Genomic DNA, 18,675 nt, shown 5'->3' on the forward strand with positions numbered 1-18,675 from the left:
TGAGTATTGCTAATGTTTTGTCAAAACTTTTTGTTTTACGCTCGTTACGACAATTTGTATGAAGACCAATAAAGACAATAACAACCTTTTTTGTACTACATGAGAGGAGAGTGCTGACTGGTTTGCAGGTGGACTCTGGTAGAGACATTGACATGGCGAATGTCATGTTTATGATTGAAATCTATATACCAGGCTTTGTTTTTAGTTTTCAAACCAGGCACATTGACTGAGTGGATCATTTCTCAGACCAATCAGCACTGTCTTTTTCCTCCAGTACAAATTTTTTTTCTCCTTTTCTTGGTATTCTTGCAAATTGTCTTGATTCTGTATTGTAAGTAAATTAGCTCTTGAATTAATGTTTTCATCACAATTAAATTTTCTATTCGTGTTAGATGAACTACCTGAGTGGTTTTTGTAACTTTTAAAATGAAACAGTTTGCATGTGGATGGTAATTTGATAATTAGTTCTTAGTTATTAGTCAGTTTCTAGTTTTGAGTAGCCAAGTGTCCTAAAAGGAACAGTATATTTGCAAAGATAGAAATAATGTTGTGATAAAGTAAGATGAAAAAGAATAGAAAGTAGGAAAGTAATCATGGCTTTTGCTCAATTGGGATCAGTCCTGAATAGTCAGAAGCAAACTGAAGTCTTTCAATTTCAAGTCAAGTAAACGCTCTCTCTCGAAAGGAACATGAAGAATGTATATTTTGGACGCATGCAGTGTCATGACTTACTGGGTAGCACATTAGAAATCAAGTTCCGCTATACCTAGAGTTATCACAAAAATTAAAGCTTTTGAAGTAAGAACACAAAGTTTCCCAAATTTCATGATTTTCAGGCCCGGGTTAATAGCAAAGACCATGTTTCTGTACTTGCTACTTATTTTATTTAATTAGACTATAAGTAAACTGTTTTAAACCATCAATGTACAATACTGTAAAATAAAACTCTCATCCCTTTATAAACTTTCCCAGACAGATGCAGGCAGGGAATAATCGGCTCTGGGTAGAGGCTGTCAGAAGTTCATATTCATGAGTAGTTGAGATGATCCTGTTGTCTTTGTTTAAAAACAATCAACTGCTGGAGATAGTATACATTTTATGATCGTTTTGTCCCTTTTGTGTTGTTGCTTAATGTGTCTTTCACCCAGCCAGGGAATGAACAATCAATCTTCATAGTGCATAGTGCATCTTCATTGTTCCATCCATTCAGTCTATGCCAACCTATTTCCACTAATCCCACTTTCCATCACTTGGTTCATAGCTTTAAATGTTGTGATATTTCAAGTGCTCAGCTGAAGAGCTGCTTCCTAACAACTCTGTCCCTGTCATGATCTTAGACATCTCAAACAGGTCCTCCCTCAGCCTTCTGTTTGTAAAGAAAACAAGCAGAGCCTATCCAGCTTCTAGTCACAGCTGAGACGCTCCATCCTAGGCAACATCCCAGTGAATCTCTTCTGCATCCTGCCCTAGGTGGTGCTGTCTTCTTTCTTTCTCAAGGTCTGTTTATTCTGTCACTTCTCCAGAGACATCTTAGAATGTTTTCATTAACATTGTCTTTCTGATTACACAGGTGCATGGAGAAATCCTGTTGACATTAATCTCTAAGTTGCTTTCAATATGTAGGTATCATTTATCCCTTTTACAGTCTAAAATCTAAATTTCGTCAAACAATCCTTCTAATTCCCATGCTTGTCAGAATGTGCTTCTGAGTTGCTTTTCTCCAGATGCTTTCACTGGTTTGCAATGAACACAAGGTGGCTGGTTTGCTTATAAAAGATCTTATTAGTTAAAAGTCATAGATTACAACAAGTGCAGAAGGAAATATGAACTGATTTTCTTCAGGTTTAAAATTGATTTGACTGCCGAGAACAGAGAAATGGCATCTACTCTGGTGAAGATCAAAACGCTTCTCTCTCTCAGGCCGAGGTGGTTAAACCAAGCAAAAGGCGTTCATCATCAATAGCTGGTTACTCGTCCCTTAGATTAATCAAATTCTTGTTGCCACCCAGCTACATTTGTTCAGAGAGCCCCTTGTCTGTCAGCGCTTCAAACACTGCTTATTCAAATGGCGTTATTACACTGTTAGCTTTAATGTCAGGTTATTTGTTTTTCAAAACATACAGCACTCCTTTAGAATGCTGATGTTAAAAGTTCTTGCCCAATTCTTCCACAATTTTCAAAAGTGTAAGAATGAGAAAAGGGTTGAGGGGGTTATTTGTTTTAGACTAAATTACGAAATACAGGGAATGTTTCAGTGATTTTTGATATAGCTATTTAAAACTGTCAGTCTTTCCAATGAATAAATATATCTAAATGAATTCTGTAGGATTGAAAATTAGGACAAATTTTATTTTCTCCAAATCTTTTCCATTGTACCTATCTGTATTTTATGTGACCATGGAAACCGATTTCTGAATCAAAATTTAGGGCCAGTTTCTGCTTACACCTTCACAGTATTTGGAAAGAGATTTATTTTAAGGGGATTTGGAAATGTTGATTTGACTTGACTCGTTAAGTATAAAGTATCACTAAATTCACTATTTCAGCTGAAAGTCCAAGATATTCAGACCTGTGCTAGTGACCAAGATACATTTCATTATTTATTAAAAGCTTTATTTTGTTGAGTTCGAGAATGTAAGAATAGTTTGTGCAACAGAGGTGCCTTCTACTGGTTGAAAAATCAGTGGAAACACAGCATTGGGTCTGCCAGACAGAAACTATGCTGTTTAATAGTGCTTATCTGGACAGTGTTGGACCCCACTTGATCAGGTCCTCAATAGATACCCTTATGTACAAATAAATAGTAGGCTACATGGCCATTTTGAACCTGTTCTGAATTAAATAGATCATAGCTGATTTAATTGTATCTTCTACTTCATATTCTCTCTGACTGTTATAATAGTTCATTCCCATGCTTACCAAGAATCTTACTACTTCTGTTTTAAAAATATTTTAAACTCAATTCCTCCAAAGACTCGGGATATTTTGTGCTGAAAAGAATCTCATCTGTGTCTTAAATGGGCAGTCCCTTATTTTTAGACAATGACTCCTTGTATGTTCTCTCAAAAGAGGAGACGTCCTTTCCACTTTTATCCTGTCATGCCCACTTGGGATCTTGTATGTTTCTGTCAAGTTACCTCTTTCCTCACTAAAATGCAGCAGATAGAAGCCTAGCTCTGCCCAATCTTTCCTCATGTGAGAACTGTCACATTCGTCTAGTAAACCTTCTCTGAACTGCTTCCAATACGTTTATATCTTTTCCTTCAGAAGGAGGTGAATGCTGTACCCAGTACTCCATCAGCCTATTGATTGGATAAAGAAGAACGGCAGAGTGATTCCTGCTTGACTGGGCAAAATGTATTCCTCAATCAGCATCATAAAGGATTATCTGGTCGTTGCTCTTTGTGGAAGTTTGCTGTGCATATACTTTCTTCCCTGTTTTGTATGTTAGAATAGTGACTACATTTCAGAAAGATACTTTGCTTGGAAAGTGCATTGAGGTGTTTGCAATAATATATAAACCTTCTTGCTTTTTTTGTGAAATTGGGCAAAAATTTCCAAAATAACTTACTTTTTTTTCTTTTTTGCTTCTTATTCAGCACAGACCGGCAACCTTTCGTTCTTTTTGGTTGTCATTCAACAAAAGAAAACTTAAACTCATACAGCTTTACTTTTCCATCTGAGGGTCACCTTGTTCGAAACACAAACAACAGAGGAGGCACTGCCAGACATATGGTAATTCATTTTTCCCATCTCCTATTTTTATACATTTGATTATGCTTGCTTCTTTGAAGTTGTTGCAAATTTCCCACTAAAATACTTTGTATTTCTGTCATGGATACAAAAAAAAGTTATTCCTCAGGTCTGTTATTTTGGACTTTTCATTGTTCTTGAAAGCGGAAGTTTAAGATGACAAAATGAATTTCAAAACTGTGTTCATGAATTTATTGGTAGAGGACATCTTCAAATTGGGTTGCATCCAAGTAGCTTTGCATAATGCGTCTCATAGTGTCATAGAGATATATAGCACGGAAACAACTCATCCATTCTGACCAGATATCCTAATCTAAACTCGTCCCATATCCTTCTCAACCCTTCCTATCTAGGTACACATTCAGATTCCTTTTAAATGCTGTTGTAATTGTACCAGCCTCCACCATTTCCTCTGGCAACTCATTCCATACCCGCACCACCGTCTACGTGAAAGTGTTGCCCCTTAAGTCCCTTTTAAATCTTTCTCCTCTCACCCTCAGCTTATACCCTCTAGTTCTGGACTCACCCAAGCCCATATTAATCCTATCCATGTCTCTTGTGATTTTATAAACCTCTATAAGGTCACCCCTCAACCTCTGATGCTCAAGGGGGAACAGACCCAGCCTATTCAGCCTCTCCCTGTAGCTCAAATACTTCAAGCTTGACAACATCCTTGAAAATCTTTTTATTTTGAACCCTTTCAAGTTTTACAAAATCCTTCCAATAGGAAATACATCAGAATTGCACGCAACATTCCAAAAGTGGCCAAACCAATTTCCTGTACAGCTGCAACATGACCTCCCAACAGCGATACTCTATACTCTATACCAATATAGGAAAGCATACCAAGTGCCGCCTTCACTATCCTATCAACCTGCAACTCTACATTTCAAGGAGCTATGAACCTGCACTCCAAGGTCTCTTTGTTCAGCAACACTCCACAGGACCATAACATTAAATGTATAAGTCCGGCTCTGATTTGCCTTTCCAAAAGGCAGCATGTCACATTTACCTAATTTAAACTCCTCAGCCTATTGGCCCATCTGATCAAGATCCCGTTGCACTCTGAGGTAACCTTCTTTGCTGTCCACTACACCTCCAATTTTGGTGTCATCTGCAGATTTGCTAACTATACCTTCTGTATTCATATCCATGTAATTTAAAAAAAAAAATGATGGAGAAAAAAAATGTACCCAGCATCGATCCTTGTGGCACACCACCGGTTAGAGGCTTCCAGTCTGAAAAGCAACCCTTCACCATCATCCTCTGTCTTCTATCTTCAAGCCAGTCCTGTATCCAAATGGCTAGTTCTCCCTGTATTCCATGAGATCTAATTTTGCTAACCAGTTTATGATGAGGAATCTTGTCGAATGCCTTCCTGAAGTTTATTTTGATCATGTCCACCGCTCTGCCCTCATCAATTATCTTCGTTGCTTCTTCAAAAAACTCAATCAAGTTCTTAAGACAAGATTTCTCATGCATAAAGCCATGCTGACTATTGCTAATCGGTCCTTGCCTTTTTAAATACATGTAAATCCTGTCCCTCAGGATTCCCTCCAACAAGCAAATCTTAGCAAGACTTATACACATAATGGTAAGGTCCTAGGGAGTGTAGCTGAATGAAGAGAACTTGGAGTGCAGGTTCATAGCTCCTTGAAAGTGGAGTCGCAGGTAGATAGAATCGTGAAGAAGGCGTTTGGTATGCTTTCCTTTATTGGTCAGAGTATTGAGCACAAGAGGTGAGAGGTAACATTGTGGCTGTGCAGGACATTGGTTAGGCCACTGTTAGAATATTGTGTGCTGTTCTGGTCTCCTTTCTATCGGAAGGATGTTGTGAAACTTGAAAGGGTCCAGAAAAGATTTACTATGGATGTTGCGAGGGTTGGAGGATTTGAGCTATAGGGAGATGCTGAATAGGCTAGGACTGTTTTCCTGGAACGTCGGAGGTTGAGGTTTACAAAATTATGAGAGGCATGGATAGGAAAAATAGACAAGGTCTTTTCCCTGGAGTCGGGGAGTGCAGAACTAGAGGGCATAGGTTTAGGGTGAGAAGGGAAAGATATAAAGAGAGACCTAACGGGCAAATTTTTCATGCAGAGGGTGGTACGTGTGTGGAATGAGCTGCCAGCGGAAGTGGTGGAGGCTGGTACAATTTCAACATTTTAAAAGGCAATTTGGATGGGTATATGAATAGGAAGGGTTTGGAGGGATATGGGCCGGGTGCTGGCAGGTCAGACTAGATTGGGTTGGAATATCTGGTTGGCATGGACAGGTTGGACCAAAGGGTCTGTTTCTGTGATTTATATCTCTATGACTCTAACTTGCCCACCACTGATGTCAGCCTCACTGGTCTATATTTCCCTGGCTCTTTCTTATGAACTTTTTTAAATCTCATCAGATTTATTTTGTATCTAAGACTGACAGTGTTATTTTTAAATTAACCAACAAGACTGGTGGCAAGATTTAAACTTTTTGACAGGCTTATTGATAATGATCTTTTCATCTCCTCTGACCTATCACCTCCATCCCCACCCCACTCACCTATTGTACTCTTTGCTACCTTCTCCCCAGCTCCCCTTCCCCCCCCCCCCCCCCCCCCCACCCCTCTCATTTATCTCTCCACCCTGGAGCTTTCTGCTTCTATTCCTGATGAAGAGCTTTTGCTCAAAACGTCGATTTTTCCTGCTCCTCAGATGCTGCCTGACCTGCTGTGCCTTTCCAACACCACTCTGATCTAAACTCTGGTTTCCAGCATCTGCAGTTCTTACATTTGCCTGGCTTCAACAGTAGTTTACATCAGAGTTTTTGATAGCACAGATACAATAAATAGAATCAAATGGTTAGGAAAGCCCATTTATTTGCGATATGGAAGTATTAAAACAAACTGATAGCTGGCTTTGGACATCTTTCAAATAGCAGAGCTGTTCAAAATTGGCGATGGAAGATACAGGCAGTGTCACACTGCTTTCTAATCATCTTGGAAGCCAACAAATATATTTTACATATTCAAACGAAAGGATGAAGGGCTAGCTGTAATAACTGCAAACAAAACATCAGACTTTAGATTATGTCAGTACGCATTGCAATCGTCTCTTCTAAAGATGAGTACAGAGGAACCTCGATTATCTGAATATCAATTATCCGAATTTTGGATTACCAAAAGTCTCGTAAAAACATTACATCAAAGAAGTGTTACCAACACCGGTGCATTGATGGTGTCTTTTGTTTACAATGATTAAAAGTGACTTTGGCTTGCTGAAATACTGCCAAGAACAATCCTGGACATCGATTGGACTCCAGGCACCGTCTCCAAATAACTAATCTTGGTCTCTCTCTTGCTCCAAATGAAGACAGACGGAATGACAATCTGGGCAAATTCAGAGCACTGAATACATTAGCCCAGTCCAAAGCTTTTGTATCCAAGTATGCGTAGGGCTTTTGGGTGGAAGCTGGAGAAGTGTAGCATTGTGAGGTTGTCTGTGGGTTTGCAGTAGTGTGAGTGTGTGGTGCTGAGGTGTCCATCCTTGTTGGAGATGCATGTGTCCATGAATGAGACAGATAGTAGAGAGTAGTCCACGGTGAGTTTGGTGGGACGAATCTTGTTGATATCACTGCGAAGTTTATCAAAGCTTCCACCCAAAACACATTTAAAACAGCCATCCCCTATGGACAAGCCCTGTGCGTACACCGGATCTGTTCAGATGAGGAGGAACGTGACGGGCACCTGGAAGGACTCTGGGTTCCATCATAAGAACGGGGTACGATGCTCAACTCATCAATTGCCAGTTCAGATGGGCCACAGCAAGGAACTGTGATGACCTCCTCAGGAGACAGGCATGTGCTGTAACCAACAGGTACCCTTCGTTGTCCAGAACTTCCCAGGAGCCAAAAACCTACGCCATGTTCTTCGCGCCCTGAAGCACGTTATCAATGAGGATGAGCACCTTGCCAAGACCTTCCCCACACCTCCACTGCTCACCTTTAACTACCAAACCTCAAACAGATCATTGTTTGTAGCAAACTGCCCGGCTTTTAGGACAACTCCAATACAATCCTGTCACGGGATACGCTGAAAGACGTGTCAGTGTGTGGATATGGACACCATCGTTACATGTAGGGACACCTCCCACCATGTATGTGGCAGGTACTCATGTGACTCAGCCAACGTTGTCTATCTTATACGTTGCAGGCAAGGATGCCCTGAGGCATGGTATATTGGGGAAACCAAGCAAAGGCCACGGCAACGAATGAATGAGCACTGCACAGCAATCAACAGACAGGAGGGTTCCCTCCCAGTTGGGGAACACTTTAGTGGTCCAGGACATTCAACCTCGGACCTTAGGGTCCTCCAAGGCGGACTTCGGGACAGGCAGCAGCGAAAAGTGGCCGAGCAGAGACTGATAGCTGAGTTCCGTACCCATAGGGAGGGCCTCAACCGGGACCTTGGGTTCATGTCACATTACAGGTGACCACCGTTGCACTACACACTCAGATGCACTCCTATATACACACACACAGGCACACATATACACAGACACTCTCACAAACACTCTCTCACTCCTACAGACACACACTCTCACATGCATCCTCTCTCAGACCTGGACACTTTACACTCTGGTGCACACACATACACTCACAACACCCACCCCAGACACAGGCAGACACACACCCACTTGCACACATGCACGTTTGTGGGGTGAATTTGTACTTGCAGAGTTACATTATACTTTGCTCAAAAACTGCATGAATCCATGTAAGACTCTGTTAATTAGAATTAGTCTAAACATTATGGCACAGACAGGGAACACAGGGTAGCTATCCTTCAACATCTTAACATCTTAACATCTTATCTGGCTGATGCCAATTGTTACAGTTAACCTGAGAATGTAACTTTCTTTTTTTTAAAAAAAAAGTTTTGTGATTTACATATGAAAGAAGTCAAACCATCAGGGTCATCCAACAGATGAGAGACTCCACAAACAATCAAGGTATTTTTCAATATATAATTTCAATTACATCACATTGTAAACTTTTGCTGTAAATTCTGTGTCTTACAATTGTGTTCTCCACAATCACCTGATGAAGAGCAGTGCTCTGAAAGCTAGTGCTTCCAATTAAACTTGTTGAACTATAACCTGGTGTTGTGATTTTTAATTCAGAGAATGGTTTGCCTTTCCATCTTTCCGACCAAAGTGCACGATGTTACGCTGACCCGTGTTAAACTCCATCTGCCACATATTGGCCCATTCTCTTAACCTATTTATATTCATTCATAAAGTTCTTATTTCCTCATTACTTTGTACTATCCTGCCTATTTCTTTGCCATCTGCAAATTTGGCTATAGAGCCTTCTAACCTTGTATCCAAGTCATTAATGTAGATTGTTGGGCTCAAGGACTGAACCCTGTGGCACCCATTAGTTACTATTTTCTTTTGTCCATCAGCCAGTCACCTATCCAAGATAATAAATTACATATAATCCGATACAATCCAATCTCATGAATTAACCTTTTGTGCAGCACCTTATCAAATGCCTTCCACAAATACAGATATATTGCTTTACAGGATTGCCATTATCCGCTTTGCTCATTAAATCTTTGAAGAACTAGCAAATTAGTCAAACATGATTTGTTCTTCATGCTGACTCTGATGGATAACATTTGACTTTGCAAATATCTTGATATTGCTTCCTTGCTAATTGATTCTCACCCTTTCCCAACAACAGATGTCAAACCAACTGGTGTGTAAATTCCCATATATTGCCTCTCTTTTTGAATAAGGGCATTACATTTGCAATTTTCCATGTCCAAGGAATGTTGCAATATTGTAACCAGTTGATCCACTATTTCCGCTGCCACTTCCATTAATACCCTAGGATGTCGGCCATGAGACCAGAGGACTTGTCAGTGCTAATAGTTTGCTGAGTACCTTTTCCTTGTTGTTATTAATTGTTCTAAGCTCTACTCTTTCAATTGCCTCTGACTTGCCTGTTCCAGTAGGAACATTACTACTGTCCTCCATTATGAAAACTAAAGCAAAGAATTGATGTAACATCTCTGCCATCTGTGTTGCCCAGTATTAATACTGCGGCTTCATCTTCCAAGGGGCCACCACTTAACTTTAACAACTCTATTCCCTTTTATCTTTGTATATAAGGTATTGCTAGTTTTCCTTTACAATTTACCTTAGCTCTTTTAATTAAATTTTTTATTATCTCTTTCTTTACATTTGTAAGTTTGCCAATCTTCCAGTCTGCCACTGGCCTTTGCAATATGGTGTACCTTAGTTTTTCACTTTATATTGTACTTGACCGTCTTGTTTGGCCATGGATTTATTTTTTTAACCACCCCACCATCTTTCTTCCTCACTAGGATATGTTTTAGTTGTGAAGAGTTGAGGATCTCCTTAAACAACTGTCACTGCTAATCCATTTTGCCTTTTAGGCTTTCTGCCCAATCTACTCTGGCCATCTGTCCTTATGCCTATGTAATTTCCTGTGATCAGTTCCAGAACAGTGGTGCGAGACTCCACTTTCTTACCCACAAACTGAATTTTGAATTCAATCATACTTTGATCACGACTCCTGAAAGGATTCTTAACTATGATGTCATCAATTGATCTCTCCTCATTACGCAATACCAAATCCAGCGCAGCCTGTTCTCACAACATACTGCTCCAAGAAACAATCTCTAATACATTTATTGAACTCTGCCTGTAGGCTACCCTTGCTAATTTGATCCTTCCAATCTATGTGCACGTTAAATAGCACCCACGATATTGCCATATCTTTCTTGCAAGGCTCTAATATTTCCTGGTTTATACTGTGCCCCACTGTGGAGCTTTTGTTTGGGAGCCTGTAGATTACTCTATCATGTACTTCTTTCCTTTGCTGTCTCTCTTATTTCTACTCTGACTGATTCGACATCTTGATCTCCTGTACTTATTTCTCATTACAATACTGATCTCTTCTTTTACCAGCAAAGCTATACCACCTCCTTTTTCTTTGTCTGTCTTTCTGAACTGCTGGGTACCTTTTGGATGTTCACATTCCAGATTTAGTCTACTTGTGACCATGTCCCAGTAATTGCTACCAAATCATACCCTTTGTTTCTATTTGCACCATTAACTCATTAATTTTTTTTCAAATGCTTTGTGCATTTAGATACAAACTTTTAAATTTGTTCTACTGATAAATTTCCTTACTTTTTTTAAAAAAATTCCTTGGTGCATAAAGACATTTGTGTTCTGTCCCTCACCTTTATTGTCTGGTAACCATCCACCACATCGCTAACCTGTACGCTTACCTCCTCCTTTTAATTGGGATTTTCTAGTTACCCCAAAACTGAACCCCACTTCACTCCATTTAGTTTAAAGCTCTGTCTACAGCCCCAGTTACATGATTCGCTAGGATTCTGGTCCCATCACAATTCAGATGAAGACTGTCCCATCCGAACAGGTCCCCATTTCTTCCGTACTGGTGCCAATGTCCCATGAAATCAAAGCCGTTCACCCCAATCTTTAAAGCACACATTCATAGAGTCATAGAAATGTACTGCATGGAAACAGATCCTTTGGTCCAACACGTCCATGCCGACCAGATATCCCAACCCAATCTAGTCCCACTAGCCAGCACCCTGCCCATATCCCTCCAAACCCTTCCTATTCATACACCCATCCAAATGCCTTTTAAATGTTGCAATTGTACCAACCTCCACCACTTCCTTCTGGCAGCTCATTCCATACCTGTACCACCCTCTGTGTGAAAACATTGCCCCTTAGGTCTCTCTTTATATCTTTCCCCTCTCACCCTAAACCCTCTAGTTCTGGACTCCCTGACCCCAGTGAAAAGACTTTGTCTATTTACCCTATCCATGCCCCTCATAATTTTGTAAACCTCTAGAAGGTCACCTCTCAGCCTCTGAAGCTCCAGGGAAAACAGCCCCAGCCTGTTCAGCCTCTCCCCATAGCTCAAACCCTAGCAACATCCTTGTAAATCTTTTCTGAACCCTTTCAAGTTTCACAACATCTTTCCGATAGGAAGGGGCCCAGAATTGCACGCAATATTCCAACAGTGGCCTAACCAAATGTCCTGTACAGCCACAACATGACTTCCCACCTCCTGTACTCCATACTCTGACCAATAAAAGAAAGCATACCAAACGCCGCCTTTGCTATCCTATCTACTTGCCACTCCACGTTCAAGGAGCTATGAATCTGCACTCCAAGGTCTCTTTGTTCAGCAACACTCCCTAGGACCTTTACCATTACATTTACCTGCTTAATTTTATTGACCTTGTCTCAGTTAGCTCGTGGCTCAGGTACTAGTCCAGAGCTGATTACCTTCTTTTGGTTCTGCTTTTTAATTTAGCTCTTAGTTGGTCATAATCTTTTAGCAGAACCTCTGCCCTAGTTTTATCTATGTAATTAGTATCTAAGTGGACCACAATAAGTGGATTTTTATCCTCCCAATCCAAGTTTCTCTGCAGCCCAGATGAAAGAGCCCAAGCCCAAGCCCAAGCACCAGGTAGACAACATAACCTTTGGGAGTCTTAGATACTGTTCTGTGACCAGGATCATGCCCCTAACTTTACGATCCCCAATTACAACTACACTTCTCTTCTTTCCTCCCCACTTGAATAGCTTCCTGCACCATGATGCCTGAGTCAGTTTGCTCATCTTCCCTGCAGTCCCCATTCCCATCCGCAAAGGATGCGAGACTCTCGAACCTGTTCGACATGGACAAGTGTACGTTAGTTAACTGCACGCTCATTTCTCAACCAAATGGTAAACAATTCCTGTAGACTGAATTAGTTGGCCAAGAGATCAGTTGATATTTTATCTTCAATGTTGAAAACATTGTTAATGATTCTTTGGAAAGTTTCAGTATAATAGCAAGAAGATATTTTTAGTCACATTCATTTGGGTTCTTAATTTAGTTGTCTGCACAAGATATATTAGGAGTTGTGACAAAAATGCATGCTTTGGGAAATACTACAAAGTTACAAGCTAATCCTTCTGGCGGTCATTTTTTTTTAATGGTTGTGCTTCATTTGTTAATTCTGAACTTGGGTCAATGTTTGCTTTTGTCTGAAGATGTGGAGAATTGTTATTTGCTTGTTTGCCAGGTTTAGATGAAATAATACAAATACAATAATAACTTCTAGGTTGTGCAGTGCACATCTCCCAGGGGGCCTTTAGGATGCTCAAGGACATTCTTTTTTGGAAATTCACATGAACCTTATATGGGTAAGCTGATCTTTAAATATTTCATGTATTTCTATATTTGTAATGATTTTCAGAAATTAAATGAATGCCTATTTTAATTCAATTCTTGCAGGCAAAGACAACAATCAACAGAAAAATAATGAACTCTTGTAAGTTTTACTGACTCTCTATGCCATCTTTAAGAATAAAGACATGAATAATGGTCTAGGATCAGTGTTAGCTGCAGTGGCTTCCAAAATTTCTTTTCATAAAGTTGAAAGTCTGAGAATTGTTGTTGTAAAAGAATTTTATAGCTTGGAATAGGATTTGAAAGAAACTATATACTGGATTAGTGGTGCTGGAAGAGCACAGCAGTTCAGGCAGCATCCAACGAGCAGCGAAATCAACGTTTCGGGCAAAAGCCCTTCATCAGGAATAAAGGCAGTGAGCCTGAAGCATGGAGAGATAAGCTAGAGGAGGGTGGGGGTGGGGAGAGAGTAGCACAGAGTACAATGGGTGAGTGGGGGAGGAGATGAAGGTGATAGGTCAAGGAGGAGAGGGTGGAGTGAATAGGTGGAAAAGAAGATAGGTAGGTCGGACAAGTCAAGGAGTTAGTAACTGAGCTGCAAGTTTGAAACTAGGATGAGGTGGGGGAAGGGGAAATGAGGAAGCTGTTGAAGTCCACATTGATGCCCTGGGGTTGAAGTGTTCCGAGGCGGAAGTTGAGGCGTTCTTCCTCCAGTCGTCTGGTGGTGAGGGAGCGGCGGTGAAGGAGGCCCAGGACCTCCATGTCCTCGGCAGAGTGGGAGGGGGAGTTGAAATGTTGGGCCACGGGGCGGTTTGGTTGATTGGTGCGGGTGTCTCGGAGATGTTCCCTAAAGCGCTCTGCTAGGAGGCGCCCAGTCTCCCCAATGTAGAGGAGACCACATCGGGAGCAACGGATACAATAAATGATATTAGTGGATGTGCAGGTGAAACTTTGATGGATGTGGAAGGCTCCTTTAGGGCCTTGGATAGAGGTGAGGGAGGAGGTGTGGGCACAGGTTTTACAGTTCCTGCGGTGGCAGGGGAAAGTGCCAGAATGGGAGGGTGGGTCGTAGGGGTGTGTGGACCTGACCAGGTAGTCACGGAGGGAACGGTCTTTGCGGAAGGCGGAAAGGGGTGGGGAGGGAAATATATCCCTGGTGGTGGGGTCTTTTTGGAGGTGGCGGAAATGCCGACGGATGATTTGGTTGATGCGAAGGTTGGTAGGGTGGAAGGTGAGCACCAGGGGCGTTCTGTCCTTGTTACGGTTGGAGGGGTGGGGTCTGAGGGCGGAGGTGCGGGATGTGGACGAGATGCGTTGGAGGGCATCTTTAACCACGTGGGAAGGGAAATTGCGGTCTCTAAAGAAGGAGGCCATCTGGTGTGTCCTATGGTGGAACTGGTCCTCCTGGGAACAGATACGGCGGAGGCGGAGAAATTGGGAATACGGGATGGCATTTTACCTTGTTTTTACCTTTGAAAGAAACTAGCTTTGCAATAGCTGCCAGTTGTTTTACTTTTCTACGGAGTTCATTTGATCTGTGCCCATGTACAATTGGTTTTTGTGCAAGTGATATTTCATATTTTTGGCAAACTTAAACCGATTTGTCTGAGAAAGTATGCCTTTGTTCTTTAACGTCAATTATTTGTCAAGTGATTTTTCTCCATGGGGCGGCCACAGATTTGGAGCTGAACTGGACAGCCATAAACACTAAGTCCTCGGTATCTGTGAGAGATAGGGCACAGACAGTAAGCATGGATACCACGGTCATGTACCATGAAGGACCACACAATGTTTACTGAAAGCAAACAAGATGTGAGACTGGGGAATTTAAAGATGGGACCTCAGGCTGGCGTAATGAGGATGCAGATCTGTGGGTAGTGAATCAGTGTATAATGAAGATTTGTTGCAATAACTGTAGCGACAAGAGCAGGTCAGAGGCTGGGAGTTGTGATGAGGAACTCGCTTCTTGGTGCCTTAAAACCTGTCTTTTATCTCCAAGGTGCAAATCCGAGTGATGACGAAATACTCTCCAGTTGCCTGGATTAGTGCAGCTCCTATAATATAGAAGAAAAGAGCACAGGGACAGGCCCTGTCTGTGCTGACCATGTGCTATTCTAATCTACCTGCATATGGTCCATGTCCCACTGTTCTTGCCTGTTCATGTGTCTGTCTAAATGCTGCTTAAACTTTGCTATTGTATCTGCTTCTACCACCTCCCCTGGAAGTGTGTTTTAGGTACCTGCCACCCTTTGATTTTGTGGTTTTTTTAAAAAAATATATTACTTTTCCTTGCATATCTCCTTTAAACCTGCCCACCTCACCTTCAACCTAAACCCCTTAGCATTTGACATTTCCACTCTGGGAAAGAGATTCTGATTACCCACCTCTCATAATTTTATTTACTTCTATCAAGTCATCCCTCAGCATCTGATGCTGTTGTGAAAATAATCCAAGTTTGTCCGACCTCTCCTTATTAGCTGATGCAGTTTGATCCAGGCAACATTCTGGTAAATGTCTTCTGCATCCTCTCCAAAGCCTCCACCTCCCTTCTTACAGTGTAGTGACTAAAACTGCATAGAGTACTCCAAATGTGGCCTGAGCAAAGTCTTCATAAGTTGCAAAATGATTTGCCAACTTATGCTTAGTGCTCTGACCAATGAATGCAAGCATGCTGTATCCCTTCTTTACCATCTTATCTACTTATGTTGTCACTTTTAGGGAGTTATGGACTTGAACCCCAAGCTCTCTTTGTAAATGAGTACTCCTAAGGGTCTGGCCATTTACAGTATACTAATTTCTCGCATTTGACCTCATATCTGTTCAGATTAACATTTATCTGCCATGTTAATACCCAACTTTCCACTTGATCAATATCCTACTGCATCGTTGATGTTCTTCCTCACTGTCCACAATTTTCATGTTATCTGCAAACTTATATTCAAACCGTTGTCCTTTTCATTCAAATCTATTACAAACAATAGAAATCCCAGCAATGATGGGACTCCACTATACACAGACATCAGTTAGAGAAACACCCCTGCATGATATGCCTTCTATGGTCAAGCCAATTTTGTATCCGTCTTGCCAGCTTACCATGTGATTTGATCTTCTGCACCAGCGTACCATGAGGAACCTTGTCAAATGCTTCACTCTAATCCATGTGAACAACATCCACTACCTTACCCTTTTCAGTCACCTTTGTCATTTCCTCAAGGAACTCTACTAACTTTGTGAGACAAAACCTCTGCTGAAGATAAGCTGACTCTCCCTAGTAAGTCTTTTCTTGTCAGTCCAGCTGAGTCCACAAAAAGATCAACCATGATCTTACTGAATGGCGGAGTAGGCTCTAAGGACCAGATGCCCTGCTCCTGCTCTTAGTTCTTACGTTCTTATGTTCCCCAAGTGCAAGTAACTTCCTGGATTATCCCTGTTGCCCTTCTTGAACAAAGTAACGATTTTAGCTATTCTTGGATCTTCTGGAACTTCACCTATGGCTAAAGAGGATAGGAAGATCTCTTTCAATGCCTGAGCAATTCCTTCTCTTACTGCCTTCAGTATCCTGGGCTAGATCATGTCAGGCTCAGGGCCTTATCTGACTTGGTGTTTTTGAAGATGCTCAACACCACCACTTTCTTAATAGCAATGTGCCTCAATTTCAACAAATCCCCCTCTAAACTTAGCAACATCAATATCTTTCTCCTTGGTGAAAAGTGATGTGAAGTATTCGGTATCTCGGTTTCCTAAACATTACAAATGCTTCCTTTTTCTTTTTAACAAAACTTAGAAAATCTCTCATCATCCACCATTCCTGAATCTTGCCTTCGGTTTCATCCTCACTAGAATATGCTGCCCTTGAACTTCGGTCAAATAGATTTCAAAAGACTCCCACGTTGTCAGATACAAATTTTCCTTATGCTGATTTCCTGCAACACTCAAAAGCTTGACAAAAAGCAGACCACCGCATAACACCCAGGCTTTCCCCTACCGTATTCACTGCATCAATGTTGTACAGTCTTGGCAATGTGCACCAAAACAAGCTGTATTGCAGCAACTCAACAAGGCACTTACATTGACACTTTTTCTAAACCCATAATATCCACCATCTGGAAGGGCAAAGGCAGCAGGTGCATGGGCCCAACCAAGTTCCTTCATTGACACTGAGGCCAAATTTTGGAATTCCCTTTCTGACAATGTTGTAGCTGTACCTGCACAGTCCAATCTGCAGTGGTTCATGAAGGTGGTTGGCCACTACCACCACTACTACCACCATTTAGGATTGGGCAGTAAGTGCTAGCTGTACCCCATGACATGACATGTGGAAAAAGAATAAAAATTGATAAAATTGAATTAAATAATTCTCATCACTTATGCTGCACATAGAGCTATTATTGGTAATTTTCCCATTTTTCCTATCGGACTGCGAACAGCTTTGAATGTATGACTTAAAGGATGACCTTCTGGCATTAAATATATGAAGTACTTGCTCATCTTTTATTCACTTATTTAGTACCCAAATATGCTTTCAAATTTTGTCAAGAAATTGACAATGCCATAAAATAATTTATTTATTTGTACTACTTGTCAGTTTTTTTCCCTTCATTTACTTGAAAGCCAAAAAGTTTAGCTTTAAGAATTATCAGTTTGTGCACTGTGCAAATAGTGGATGATATTTGAACTTATGCCCATCATTCATGCAAGTGGAGCACCTTCTATTAAACTCCTGACTTGTGTCTTTGGATAGTGGGAAGGCTTTGTGCAGTCAGAAGATAAGTTACTCAGCATAGAATTGCTCTTTCAGGTGCAGTAATAATATGCCTGGTAACCCTCCTATTGTAGACCGGAACAGCTGGATAGTAGTGTTACACAATTATTAGTTTACGGCAATGTGGAATGGGTGACATCAGATTGGCCACTTTGTTAAAAAGAAATTCTGTGAGGTATCTTGAAAGACAGTTGATCTGATTTCAACATTTTCAGTTTAACAGCAGAAATTCAGTTTTCACACTGGCAGTTTGTGGTTTGGTGTCTTTAAATGGATGCAACAGAATTGTTATTTGAATTTGCTCTAGTTCAGAGGGGTGTGAAGTACCTAATTGAAAGAAGGGCTGCTAATCCTTGAACTGATGTTGAGCATTGAGCTATAGTCCTACAGCACAGAAACAAGCCCTTCAGCCCAACTCATCCATGCTGTCAAGGTTTCCTAAACTGAATGAGTCCTATATGCCTGTGCTTGGCCCACTTGCCTCTAAACCTTTCCTATCCATGTACCTGTCCAAATGTCTTTTAAATGTTGGAATTGTATTTGCCTTGACCACATCCTGTGGTAGCTTGTTCCATCCTCTGTGTGAGAAAGTTGCCCCACAGGTCCCTTTTAAATCTGACTCCACTCATCTTAAATCTGTGCCATCTAGTTTTAGATTTGGCTACCCTAAGGAAAAGACCTTGACTATTCACCTTTTATCTATGCCCCTCATGATTTTATAAACTTTCAAAGCATGGAGGCCAAGGACCGAGGTCATAAGTGTGGATAAGAATTAAAAAGACAGAAGACCAGAAACTCGTACATACAGAATGAGTGAAGTTACTTCACAAAGTAGTCACTCAACTAACATTTAGTCTGTATTTCGTACAGCAGGCTGCATCATGGATAATAAATATGGTGAACAAAATTGAAGAGGAGCATGTAAATTG

At 41.0% G+C, this 18,675-nt stretch overlaps 1 protein-coding gene across 4 annotated transcripts in view; it reads left to right on the forward strand.

Annotated features, from left to right (window-relative positions):
• dnaaf9 (dynein axonemal assembly factor 9) overlaps window positions 1–18,675 on the forward strand; it is a 212,406-nt gene that overhangs the window by 49,297 nt on the left and 144,434 nt on the right. For all 4 annotated transcript variants that reach the window (XM_072577236.1, XM_072577220.1, XM_072577228.1 and 1 more), the window contains 3 exons: window positions 3,600–3,735; window positions 12,917–12,998; window positions 13,090–13,126. In XM_072577236.1, coding sequence (XP_072433337.1) covers window positions 3,600–3,735; window positions 12,917–12,998; window positions 13,090–13,126 — 255 coding nt within the window. The remainder of the gene's footprint in view (window positions 1–3,599; window positions 3,736–12,916; window positions 12,999–13,089; window positions 13,127–18,675) is intronic.

The sequence above is a fragment of the Chiloscyllium punctatum genome, chromosome 1, assembly GCF_047496795.1.
Source record: "Chiloscyllium punctatum isolate Juve2018m chromosome 1, sChiPun1.3, whole genome shotgun sequence".
Taxonomy (NCBI): Eukaryota; Metazoa; Chordata; class Chondrichthyes; order Orectolobiformes; family Hemiscylliidae; genus Chiloscyllium; species Chiloscyllium punctatum.